The 13,908-nt window shown below is 37.6% G+C and overlaps 1 protein-coding gene across 3 annotated transcripts in view; it reads left to right on the forward strand.

Moving 5' to 3' along the window:
* HHAT (hedgehog acyltransferase) overlaps positions 1-13,908 on the forward strand; it is a 144,568-nt gene that overhangs the window by 67,071 nt on the left and 63,589 nt on the right. For all 3 annotated transcript variants that reach the window (XM_056488014.1, XM_056488016.1, XM_056488015.1), the window contains one exon: positions 5,746-5,947. In XM_056488014.1, the coding sequence (XP_056343989.1) occupies positions 5,746-5,947 (202 nt within the window). The remainder of the gene's footprint in view (positions 1-5,745; positions 5,948-13,908) is intronic.

The following is a 13,908-nucleotide window of genomic DNA, read 5'->3' on the forward strand; positions in this document are numbered from 1 at the left end:
TAAAAATAAATGAATTAAGGAAGCCCAGCACCTGCATAATGCTTCCTGGACAAGATTTTTTTACACATGTCCACAAATGAACACTCTCACTGTACAGAGCCTCAAGCTATTTCTGTTGTCAGGATGCAAGATGGAAGATTGCATTATTGCTTTTTAAACTTTTGCTGTGTTGTCTCTGTAATTGCCCAATTCAAAAGAGTATATTAGTCACACAGTTAACCCTTGAACGCTTTGAAACTTAGAGACATTGGAATTTTGAGCATCAAATATTCCCTGAAATAAAACACATAATCCTCATTAATTATATTTACTTTGCCATTACAAGCAAATTAACTTTTCCTTTCTTTTTACATTTCAACTCGTTCTGGATTAGACGTTCCATGACTAATGCTTAGGAGAGGGGAAAAAATCATGGATAGCATCTCTTGCTGTATGACCTTACTTCAGGAAGAAATACAGGCACATGTTGAAGAAAGGCCCTGGACAGAGCAGCAGTTAAACAGGGGCTTTACTTGCACTTACTTCAAGATTTAAGTATGATTAAAACTACATGCATGTGCAAGTAAGAGCAGTATGTGCTGGTCTCGAGGAACAATAGCCCTCCTGAATGATTCTTAACTGATTACAAATGCTCCTCTTAGAGGTTTTCTGAAGTTACCAGAATAAAAACTTGGTGATGTAGAGTCATTGAAAGAAAAGAAACTGTGTTTTTCAAGGGAATGGTTGTCAGATTTCTTATGATTGTTCTGGAGATTACTACTTCAAGAAAGCTAACAAAATGGTTATTGGATTTCAAAGGTATTCTCTGTAAGTAAATGTCACTTTTAAATACTTCAGCTATTATGTTTGTGTTTGCATTACTGTAGGGATTTAAATGGTACCATTTGCATATATTATCCAATTCTCTAATGTTCACTTAGTGAGTTAAAATTAAGATAAGTTGTGTAAATGAAACAGCTTGCTGGCTGTAGATAAGGTCATTTAAACTGCTGTACCTGGACTAAATGTAACACACTTGGGGGAAGACATATACACACACTAGGCTTTGTTTGTGAAAGTAGCATGTTTAATCACATGTAAGTTTTAGTTTGAAATTGAAACAAAAGCACAAAGATAGAAAGCACAGAAATATGTGTATGATTGACCTCTTTGCCTTGAGAGGGGAAGGCTATGAATGTATGTTTAGTCATGTCAGGTCTGGGGGTGTGCATGCAAATAATTTTCACTATATAACATTCTCTCAATATTTGTATTTATGTGCTTCAAACACACCCCAGATGTTTTGAGATTTTAATGATGTGGAGTTATCTTCCCCTTCTCTCCATGTTATGTGCATAATGTTTTCTTCTGACAGCTTGAAATACTTTTCCTTGTTGTCCTTAAGGGAGGTCTAGCCAGCACCAGCCCAGGAATGGTTGGCAAAATCTGGCCTGTGGCATTCACATGCCTCTCTGATAGTTCCTAGGTTTCTCTCTGATAGTCTGCCTAGAAATCTCTATTCTTTCACCTTCAAATTTCTCCCTTGAAGTTTTGGCAGTGATTGACTTTTGGCCCCCAAAGTTAATGTTTTATTTTTAAATACTCACCTAGCCTGCATTTTTTGATACTAAGCATTTTTCATAGGTCTAATATTCTTATCTGTAATTTTCATGGGTCTTAAAGGGGACAATTGGTGACCATCCCTCTAACACAACCTGGAGGGACATGACCAATTACTACCCTCAAATCTACTGAACTCGACATCTTTTTCTCTTTGCAAAATACTTTGCTTCTTTCCTTTATTAGTCCACCTTTGGCTCATGGACCACCAAGAAACTGCTGAGTTTTCTTTTTCTGTATGTGAGTTGAGATAAATTTGTTGCATATTGGTGCCACATTTTTCAACTTTTCTGCCTTTCTTACACATGTAGAATAAATGTGTCATCTGTTTAAGAGCTGTTAGGAAACTCTACTACTAGTGTTCCTTTGAGTTGTGTTAGGCTGCTGTGAGTGCCCATGGTTACTTTTATGTGCTAATAGTCCCTGAACTGGGGATTTTGAACTTCTGTGTGGATTTTCTGTGATTAGAAATGGGAATCATCTTAAAAGCTGCGTGCAAGCTTAAAATGAGATATTTATGTAATGCTGTTCTACTTATGGTACAGCTGACCAGCATGTTATACAGCAACCTCTCCATTTGTGTAAACCCTGAGCACAGTACAGGGTTTACAGACCAAAGGGCCTGCAGGGATAGATTGCAGGTAGATGGAAGTATTGGGAAGAAGAAGAAAAGTTAGGAAGCATGCAGATATAAAAGACATCAATTTGTCTTAGCTATTACCCCTAAAATTCTTTCCCTGCCTCCTTCCTTCACTCCTCACAGATTTTTTTAGCAAACTGGAGAGCAGAACGACTTTCTGAATACACTGTAAGAAGTTCTTTTCCTTTCCCATCCCATGGGGTAGGGTGAATGAGGGGCTGTGTGGGGTGTAGCTGCTGGGCAAGGTTAAACCACAGCAAATCGTTAGTTACAAAGTGTGTGTTGTGTTGTAGATGATAATACAGAACTAATATATTTCTTCTGTCAGCTGGCTTAATAATGCTTTTCATGGGGTTATTTCCCCTCACATTTAAGGGTTTTTTGTAGCTTTTTGTAATCAAATGGGTACTCTGTAAATATAGAGAAATTAGATTCTAAACTACCAGGTTGCTCTAAAATAAGCAAAATGCATCTTTGCAGCAATGAGAGTTCTGGCATGGTTCTTTTGCAAGACAGTTTTGGTTATCAGAGTGTTTTGGTAATCTGAGAGCGCAGAGTGCCTGGTTGTGAGCCAGGCTCTGCCCCTGGCTGCACACTGAGTTGCCTGTTGCTTGTATGCAGGCCTGGCAGTGCAGCAGTGTGTGCACATGTACATCACATGGATATGATGTGCTTGGATGATAAGGTAGCAAATACATTTTTCCCCTTATGTGTTCTGTGATGCAGTAATGACTTTCTAATGAAATTTTTCTGTGTGAAAAATACAGGAACTTACAGAATTGCTCTTCACACTGGTCAAGAGAAATGACTCTCAACATTTATCAGTCCTTTATAGTCATTTTAAAGCTGCCACTGGGAATGCCCTGACAGGGGAAGGCAAGACCACACGATCTGAGAGTGGTTACTGCCCTTGTGGCAAGGAATGGCAGCCAACTGCCTGTTCATTTCCTTATGGAACTAGCAAGGAAGGAGAGAGGCATTGCATTCTGCTTTCTGTTTCTCCTCTGGCAGGGAGGCAGACTCTCCACAGTACTGGAGGGGAAGGTCAAAGTGAAAATTTTGTTATTCCTTTTGGCTTCTGTCCTTCTTCAAACAGGTCTTCACACAGTGGATTTTCAGTTGCACATTTGCCATCAGCCTCACTAGGAGCTAAAACTTCACTAACCTTTAACATTAATCAGAATTATGAGTTGTTGATGCTCAATTATTTAGCTGCTGTTGTTAAACACTAGAAATCAGAAAATAGTCTGTTTTTCTCTGCACAGTAAGCTGAAAGCCCTTCAGGCCAACTGAGCTGCAATTGGAAACAAATGAGTTGATGCTGTTGAGCTCTTCCTGGCAATGCTATTGCCTGGAGAGGCTGCCTGTGCTGGCAAGGTGGCTGGAGCCTACACAACAGTGCAGAAACCTGAAGACAGCTCGGCAGTAAAAGCTGCCTTTTGTGCCATGGATTTAACCCAGGGCCCTATGGAGTCAGTGGGAAGCTTTCTTTGGGAATTGAAGGCAGATCTGAGATGTGTCTTTTTGACAGTACCTGGGTTACTTTGAAATGCTGTGTTTCAGAGATGAACTCTGTTGGTTGGAGCATGGTGCTAACAGGGCCAAGGTTGTGGGTTTGAGCCCCTACAGGCTCAACTAAAAAATTCACTAAAGAATTGGATGTGGTGGCTGTTGTGGGTCCCAGATGATTCTGTGAATTGACAGACTTGTATCAGGTGGCAATTAAATCCCTAAATGTACAACAGAGAGCTTTGCTGAGCATGGCAGGGCTGGCAGGGACCTGCTCTGGGCTCCTCTGGATGCAGCTCTGTGGAACAAGGCACTGCCATGGCTTCGAGGGGAGCTGGTAATGGAATGGGTCCTGCTTAAAAAAGAAACCAATCAGCCTTTAAAAGGGGAGAGGAAAGGTGTTGGGAAAGTCTGTCCTAAGAGTACTGAGCTGCTTAGCCTCTCATGCCTGTAATCCCTTGTGTAGAAGGAATTTGCTGAAGCAGCAGAATCTGTGGCTCTCTTTACCCTCTGTGCCACCGCCCTGCAGGAAATTCACTGCTTGCAGACTGCTAAGATAAACCTCTCTGCCATTAGATTAATTGATTGCAATTGCAAGTGTCTGTTACTGCCACACTGTTCAAACATAGGAAGGGGTGAGGGAAGAAAAGCACAACATAAATAGAAACTATTGATCTTAATTTCTATTTATTTTCATATGCTTAGTGAAAAAGCACACCTATACTGAAAAACATGTAATCAAATGTTCCCTGTAGCAGATTGAAGTAAAAAGGTGTATTGATGTTATGCTAAGAGATAATTTGGAGCATTTGACACTTGTTTTTTTAATGACTTTTTTGTTTACCCTTTAATTATGTTCATCACTGTATTTTACCCCATTATTTGTTTTCTTATTTCCTAAGATTAGAAATAAAGCAGTATGTTAATTTCCCATTTAAATTTTTGAAAAAATATTTATCTCTGAATATGAAAACTAATAACCAGAGATAAAAATTTCACTGTGAAAAAAAATCTTTGAATTATCTTAGCAAGTAGGAATAGTCTCAAATATGAGTACAGAGTGTCATGCCAAAGGAATGACAGCTGAGGAGAGCTGTCACTGGTCGTTCTCAGATACCACATCTCCTTGCTGGTACCCATGAGCTGAGTGGTGACTCCCCTGCCTGATGGGCTTCTTCAAAGTGTTGACAGAAATATGCAACTCTTTCAGACAATATCTGGCCACTGGTCATGCCTTAATCAGAACATTATGGGAGTGGATGTAGCTCTTTAGTCTGGAAATGAAATGACACGCAAAATAATGTCAGCTTTAAGAATCCCATTGCTTCTGGCATTTTTTCCAAAGGAGCACTGCTCTCTGGACACTTATAAGCATCAATTAATGACTAAGGTTATGACTCCTGGGTTCTGTTTAAATGCAGAATATAACTGCATGCAGAGTGCTTCATATGGGTTTCCAGGCTTTTTTTGGTACGACTGCTCCAAAGGTCAATCAGACTGACATGATCCTGAGAGCACAATAGAAGAAGCAGATAGGAAATATTTAGGGGTTCACATAATTTTAATGAAATATTTAAAAATAAAGAAATTGCAACCTTTTAGTAATAAAGTATGTTTACATTCATCTACATTCCTTACATAAGGGAAACAGTTTATGGGTTGTGACTGTATATGAGTAATTTCTCTTGTTGACTTAGAACTATTTAAGTTTATTGAATGTTTGCTATTTGCAGTTTTGAAAATACAGTTGTGCTATATATTTGCCTAATGCAGAGTTACCAGGACGACAAAATTGTCCTTTTGCCAAGTGATACATATTTATGTAATATTTCATGAAGTGGTCTACAGCTTTGCAGAAAATAGGACAAGCTCTGCAAATAGAGCATGTCAGGTAGTTTTTATGTTCCAAATTGATACATTTGTTCTGTGGTGGATGTTTTTCTGAGATTTCTCTGAAATCTCTTAACAGCATTGCTTATTTGTCATTTAACCTGCAGGTACATTTATGTTCCAATGGGAGGATCTCAGTCCAGTTTGCTTGGAACACTACTATCTACAGCCCTCACTTTTGCCTTTGTAAGCTACTGGCATGGAGGACAGAGTTACTTGTGGTACTGGGGCGCACTTAATTGGCTTGGAGTAATTGTGGAAAATGGCACCAAGAGGATACTTTCAATTTCACTTATTCAAGACTTAATTGTAAGTTGAATCTCTCTCCATTTCATATTCTTGCTTCCTGCCTCCGTGCTTGTCTGAAGTTTCTGGTTACTAATTTGGTTTAACCAAGATTCAAAGTCATGAATAACAGACAGAGTTAGCATTCCCAACTAACTGCCCACCCTCCAGGATCTGAGGCAATAACTTGCTCACATCACCAGAATTTTGCAAAGTAGCAGCAAAGCAGATGGTGAAATATGCATGGTCTTAAAAGCTTCCTCTGCAGTCCTAGAGTAAGCAAATGCTTGTCACGTTGTATATGGGTGAACAGAAGCCAGTTTTAACATTTGTATTCTGATTTCACTCAGGATGGCCTTAAAATATTCATCTTCACTAAAATTAGGAGTGTATATTTCTAACCATGTGTTTCCTGGACAAATGTGTGTGTAGCAGCTGCTTGCATCTGGGAACAAGCTTACACTGGGAAAAGTTATGCCACTAAAGAGCCAAGTAAAGAAAACATTATTTTGCCTTGAAATCCTCTGATATTTTCATTTTACTTATACTTTTGACCTTCATGGTGTAATTTCCAAAAGACAAAATTGACTTTGATGTGCAATTAGACACAAAAACCACTATTTTAATTTTGATGGTCATTTTCATCTGCAGGTTTGCTCACTACTAAATTCCAAATCTTCTAATAACTATTTGTAAGAGTAAATAATTCATATGTCTTGCTTCTTTATTAGTGATAATTGTACACAATTCATACTCCTATATATTGTTGTTTAGTGGAGACTTGCTCTGCAGCCTGATGAAATCCTGATGCTCGGGGAATGATGCTTGTTGTTCATCCTGCCCATTTCAGTTTTCACTGTTGAGGCATCCTGTGTGTGGCAGCTGATACAGCTCAGCAATTTAGGATCCAGTGCTACCTTATATCACCCAATTGTCCATCACTGCAGTCTCAGTGATGGTCTGGAAGCAGATTTTTTACCTTCCTAGAGAATGAATTTATCAGATCCATTAATCCTCCCTCTAGGGTGGAACTGAGCTGCATATGTTTGTCTCTGGACTGGAAGATAACATGGTTTTTTAGGCATCCAGCTATAGGAGGAAATAAAAGTGTAGTGGCTTGCTTTTTGTGTCTGATGTCACTGTATTGGAAATTTTAATAAAACTTAATTAAGTTCTTAAATATCGTATGAATTATAATGATGATATTATAAAGGTGGGGTTATATATGTTGGATTAATTTCTGACACGTATTTCTAATTATAGTTGACTAATGCTGGCAGTAGGGTTATTTTTTGTATAAATTAAATCCATAGCCAAGTGCATTTTGCCCCTTTCCTCCAACTTGTTTTCATCCAGTGTTTTAAAAGGCTTATCCAGTGTCTTCCATGTTTCCTTTGTTTCTCATTTCTATTTGGAAATACAGTTGTAGACTTTCTTTAGAAGACCTTTTCATATCTTTTCCTGAAATAATTCTGAAGCCAGGATTTTTAAATGCATATTTTGGCATCTACATTGGTACAGGAGGCAGATCTCACTGCAGCTATGGCTGAGTCATGATTTGCCTTGAGCTTTGAAGGTTTCTCTACAAGAACATGAGCTGCAAACTGCTCGTTGTTGCTCTCTCCTCCCTCTTCTAACTCACTCCCATTTCCTTCTTGAATGCTGATACTGGGGAGCAGATGAGTAGTTGGACTTTGCATTTTCCTTATCAAGGGGTGGAGTTGATATGACATTCTCTGAGATGTACCACATTTAAAAGAAACTGAAAATTTCCCAGTGCCCTGTATACATTTCCTCTTCCCCCTTTTAATCTGTTTTTTTGAACCATTCCTATAATCCTGTCTCGGTGAGGGGTATGCTGCAAGTCCAGTCTCTGTGGTGTTGAAGACCCTCTTCTGGGGCATGGGTTTTTCACTTACATTTCATCTGTTGACAAGCTGAAATCCTTTGCATTCTTGTGCTTCACTCAGTTGCTGTGCTGGCTCTTGAGGGCTATTTTTGTAAAGGAAAGTCTATTTTTGTCTTCAGAATAGCAGATGAGTTTTTGAAAAAGTATAGAGCACAGGTTTATGTTTTTTTAAACCCATTCTGTTCACCAAACCTCCACATATATTATTCTTGAAGTTGAGATACACAGTTCAGTTGAACAGGAGGTGTTTAATTGGTAAAAAAAATTAAAAATCTAGAGGCATAAGCTGAATTTTACTTCTACTCTGTTTCTAAGATTGAGTTGATCACTAAGAGTAATAAGAATGGTATCAAAACTGCCTTCCTTTTTTTTCCTCACACTATATTGTCTCAATTCTCTCACAAAGGGAAGATTAAAAATCAAAATAGAGCAGTCAGGTCTCATCTTTCCCTGAATCCTTGAGCTGACTAAATATATATATGTATATATTGCCTATATTTATGCAGACTTTATGGTAATTTCAGTCCAAATGCTTGAAACCAGTGCAATATGGGGAAATAACACTTTTGTAGCAGTCTGACAGGTTTTAAATATTATCTCAGGCATATTGAGCTAGAATGAACAAAGCAGCACAGTCATTATTTGTGAGAAGTAAAACCAGCATATAAACAAATATGTACTTGAAACAGTAAATTGCCTGACCCAAAAAATTTGTTCTGGAATTTTGAATTTGAACTGGTTTCAAACCAGTGGCTGGTATCCAGCATTCAGCTCTAGAAGAGCTGACGTTCTTACATCCTTTACAGCTTACACTCTTCTGAACTTTAGTGTCTCAGTAAGTTGTGTGAGGAGAAGTTTTCTCCATGGCTGTTTTTCCTCTTATGGATTACTTGTTAGTTCTCAGTAAATTAGAGCTGAATGAATTAATATTGTCTTTTCAGCAGGACAATAAATAGCAATAAATAACAATAAATAAATAACAATAAATTCTAGGTTTCCTAAGATAGGGCAGATCTGCAGACTTTATATTAAATGGGAGAAGTTTCATTGTGTTTTTGTCAAATCTTTTTTTTCTTATTTTCAGGTCATATTTAGATCTGTACTGAGTAAAGTAGTACTTTGCTTCACTGTTTCTATATTAATTTCTTACAGATTAACAGACTCAAGTAGTAACTCATTTAAAATCAGTGACAGAATTTGTATTGACTTTTAATAATATGTCTGATTTATGAAAGCAAATGCTAATGGCTAACATTTTCCCAGTGATTTAAAGTTTTTCCTTTTCTTTCCTTAAGGAAAAGGATCTTTAGAAAGACAGATCTATAAAAAAATTAGATCTTGGTATAAAAATAGATTTTAAATGAGTTAAACCTTAGAGTAGCTGGCAACACCTTTAAGTTAATGAATTTTTGAAAAAGAAATATTTGAAAATCATCCAAAAGGAAGATGTAGCAAAAGGAGTGAAGCTGGCAGATTCATAAAATTAATGTTTTAATCTGAATTGAAATAGCAACATTTATCTTTTTAGTTCTTCAGTTAAGTGAAAACATGTCATTCAGTCTAGTAAGAATTTTTAAATTCAGACATAAAGATCTCTCTTCTCAAAATCATACTATGATGAATGTCTAGTTTAAGATCTTATTTTTAGATTTATTTGGTAAGAAATTAAATGCGCCATAAAAAATTAATTTTGGGAGACCAACTAATTTTATGTATGGTATATTTTAAATTTTTGCTATCCTTGTAAGTGTTTTGTTTTTTTTAAAGTATAGATTGCTTTGATTTCTACATTTTCATTTATGGCTGCAATGAGGTGCACTAATTAAATCCATTTCAATATGCTGTCATTTCCTACCCAGCCCCACTTTGCAGAAGGGGAAGTAATTTATATGATATCTATGGTTTTCTTAGTGGTTTAGATTAGACTTCTTTAGTGTGTTAGGTTATTGTTTTCACAAGAGGAATGAACACCTTACATTTGTTTCTGTAGTTAAAAGATCATCATTATTTGTGCACCAAAGATGGGGTCAATGACAGCTGGTATTCTCAGCTTTCCAGAGACTGAAATTTTAGATTATTTTCATTGTTTGGGTGGGGTGAGGCATTTTTCGACTGTGTTTTTTTTTTCCTTCCCTCTGCTTAATTTTGTTTTTTGTTTTTTGCTATTTGTTCTGCTAGATGCATTAGAATTTCTACAGTTATTCATTGTAAGTTATGCATTGTACAATGATCCTGCAGGCAGCTGATGGAGCATGGAAAGGTTCTGAGTGGTTAGCCTGACCTCTGGGCTCTGGTTGCACAGGGAATTAAACTGAACTAAAAGCTCATTGCTGTTGAAGGGGGAAAGGTTTAATTTCTCTTTCCTTCCTTCCTTGCAGTCTTACCATTTCCTCCTCCTCACACCTTCCTGCTGGAATCTTTTCTCAGCTGATCTAGCTCTTTATCCCTGCAGAAATCTCTACTTCCTTGGGTTATTTTATTGCTAGATGCTTTGACTCACGGAGAGGAATCTGAAAAGCAGTACAGTGTAAGAGGCAAAAGCCAAGGAAAGGAAATGGAAGAGGAGGAGCTCAACTGCTTGGAACCTCCTGCTTGTAAATGTGCATAAACACTGTGGGGTAGGAGACTGAACTTGTCTATTTAAGAGCACTGAGACAAAGAAACTAATTGGGTTCTGCTGTATTATTACTACTATGCTAGGGCACACATTCAGCCTAACAAAGATGGAAATGCCTGTATTTTGCAACCATGTACATATACAATGTGTATTAAATGTATGGGTCCCCTATATATTCAAAAATGAGTAATTATTTCCTTTAAATGCCAGAATTTATTTTTGAAAGTATAGCTCACTTTAAGCTACCATGAGACAAATAAAGTTTCCTTCTTCAGTAGAGACAAGATCTGATTATTATGAAGTCATCCAGGGAGGTATGTTTGTTGACCACCTTGCAAGATTAAATCTTTAATAGGATCTCTGTAATAAATAAAGACCCTAACAGCTGTTCTTCAGCACACACTGGGCTTTGATCTTCCTCTTACTTCACTTGGTGGAAAAAGTATTTATATCACTTGTTTACTATTGTAGAGCCAGTCTGGCCTTTTTTTTTTCAATATTTTTGTATATTTCCTTCGTATTTTTATTGCAGCATGATGATTCAGTTAAGTTACAAGCATTCCTAATGGTACTCTCTTCATAACATCATAACATCTTTATGTACTCTGTGCTCTAGAATTATGTTGAGTTTGTTGCTTCATTTTCTAAGAATGAACAAATGCACTTAATCAGACTTTTACTCTCTAATGCAGAGTTGGTTTTTGAGACTAGGTGCCAACCATAATATCAAAACCCAGACTAGGGGAAAGCTTTGCCACCTGCTTCCTACTCCCCACCCTGACCTTGAGTTCAGCCATATCATTGCTCCAGAAATCTTTACTATCCAAAGACATACTCAGTATTGGTGGAAACTTGTTCTTCTAGAGGTGAACATTAGTCAGGGCAGATTTGTGACTACTGATCTTTGGTACTCAGAAGCAGCAAGCTGAATCAAGGTGCTGTTTTGTACTGAGATGCTGAATGACCATCAAAGGTAAATAGGGATTGCCTGATGCATCCAAGTCAGTCTAGTGACTTCTGGTTCTAGCTTTGCTGACAGTAGTTCTGAGTCAAGCAATTCTTGTGTCTGGTTTTGCTTGATTTTATTTTCTTTTCTCTTTTCCACTCTCCTGTGGTAAGGCTTCATTTCTCTCAATTGAAGTAAATCCCAAAACGTTTTGAGTGCCCTGCTAAAAAGTGCTCACATGGTCACACACTTGCATTGTGGCACTGGTTTTCTTTGCTGAGGGAACTTCTCATCTCAAACTCAGTAACAAAAACTGAAAATGTAGTAGAGGGACAAGCATATGCAGTATGCTACAGACTTTTGTTGTTGTGAATGACAAAAATGGCTGCAGAAATACTTCAGAGATAACAATCTATTGTTTTCTACCTTTTGAAGCTTTTTATTGTCTAATCTTTGCAAGAAGATTTGATATTTTTGATGCCAGAAGTGGAGAAACCATTGTGATTTTTCTGCTATGATTACTGCTCTGCTCCAGACAGCAATGTCAGCTGGAAAGCCCCTGGCATATCTGCTTGGTTTTCATTAAAAAAACCATTTCTCCCACCTACCAGCATTATTTACTTCCTCTTCCATTTTGGAGACATTGGGCAGTTTTCTGGTGCTTGGTCAGTAATGCTGTTTGAAAAGCAAGTAAATCATGCTGCAATGTGAAAACAAGGCAGAATGATGCTGCTTATGGGCTTCTTTGTTACTGTTACATGAATACAGCCTCCCTCTGTGGTTTGCCTCAAAAATTAGTCCAGGCCATAGATGTCAGCAATTACAGAAATATGAATTAAAGTCCTGAGGAGTGGTTGCACTCTGTTCTTCCTGCTCTGCCTTGAGCTACAGAACCTTGTTGCAGGGAAAGCATTGTCTTCATTTGCTGAGAGTTTATCAAATGTCTCCATAGGGATTATTGCTGTGTATTATTTATTTGGTAACAGTTGTAAGAGGCAAAATCAAAATTCAGCACTAATAACTGGTGAAGCTAAATCCCTTCCCAACTGGATTACAATTCAGAAGGTAAAAAATGTTAAAATGTGGATGAGGGAACTGAAAGAATCAGCATGGGCAGAATGTGAACCCAATGAACAAAAATAGAGATGTCAAGGATCTGGACACAGAGAAGAATGCACAAATCTCTTGATCTGTGAGAGCTGAGACACATTTACAAGAGTATGTACACTGCCATTACTTGGCTAAATTCCCTGCTTAAAACATAAAACAGAAAAGAAGATGGTGCATTTCAGTTGATTTTGCTCTTTTCACAAGCTGCCACTTAAAAAAGAATAAATGGGCAGGTTCTTTGAGAGTGAAGAATTAAATGTAGAAGTACAGAAATTTACTTGTGTGTATGTCAAACTTCCACACATGCATCTGTAAGTGTAGTGGATACAGAAGAGCTGGTAGGAGGCTTTCTTCAAACAGAAGGGGGAGTTGGCTGTTTGCTGAGAGATGCTATAAATGTAGATCTTTTGGAAAATCTAAAAATGAAATGGTGCTAGTGCAAGACAGCGTTTTGTAGAGTGAATGTTTAGTAAGACATCAATAGAGAAGATGAGTATCTTCTCAAATACTATATATAGCATTTATTTCTAAATTCAGAATCAAGTTCTATTTGTGAAAATAGATCTTAACTGACAGCTGCTTGATTTTAATTGTGTGGTCCTCTTTTTATAGGAGTTATGTAGGGAATTACAGGTTGTTTGCATCATCCTGTCTCACAGAAAAATGCTTTCAGTTCTTACTTTCATGTGTAACCTTCCAGGAGCTAATTTTTACCTTTGCTTTGGAAGGAAAGTATATGCCTTGAAAAGAAATGGGATATGACCTCAAGCCACAGTTCAGGTTGGGTAGAAGGGAGGGAAAAACTGCAAGCAAAATTAAATGCCACAAAAATGAAACAAACTGAAGTAAAGGGGATGTTTCTGGGTTAGAGTGAGGTGAAGAACAGAACAAACAGGAATGATGGCCATGATTACTGAAGGGTACAGTGTATGTTAATAATATGTTCTTCTGTTTAGTGTGGAAGTTATTGATGGATAAGATCTGGTAGCATATCTTATTTACTTTCCTCTTGCAGGTCTGTTTTTATCTTGGTACATTGCAGCCCTAGGGATTCCGTAATTTCTTTTAGATTATGTAATAAATTAATATTTTGTACATGTGTTCAACCATAATTCTTTATTTTTGTTGCTCTTCTGTTCTGTGCTACAGTCTCTACTCTTACTCTGTTGAACATCTGTCCCTCAGCTTTGGAGTTCAGGAATGTGTACCATATTGAGATGTCAGCCTCTCACAAGCTGCCTTTCCCTGGCTCCTGTTGATCTTCAAGCATAACTTCTACTATCATTAATGAGCATGTATAGTCCCTCCCTTTGTTTCTGCAGTCTCCCAAACACACTTTGTCACTATGACCCATTGCCCACTGACAATGTGTGTTAACAAACATAAGATGCTCCATTGCTTGG

This window comes from Oenanthe melanoleuca, chromosome 3 (genome assembly GCF_029582105.1).
Source record: "Oenanthe melanoleuca isolate GR-GAL-2019-014 chromosome 3, OMel1.0, whole genome shotgun sequence".
Taxonomy (NCBI): domain Eukaryota; kingdom Metazoa; phylum Chordata; class Aves; order Passeriformes; family Muscicapidae; genus Oenanthe; species Oenanthe melanoleuca.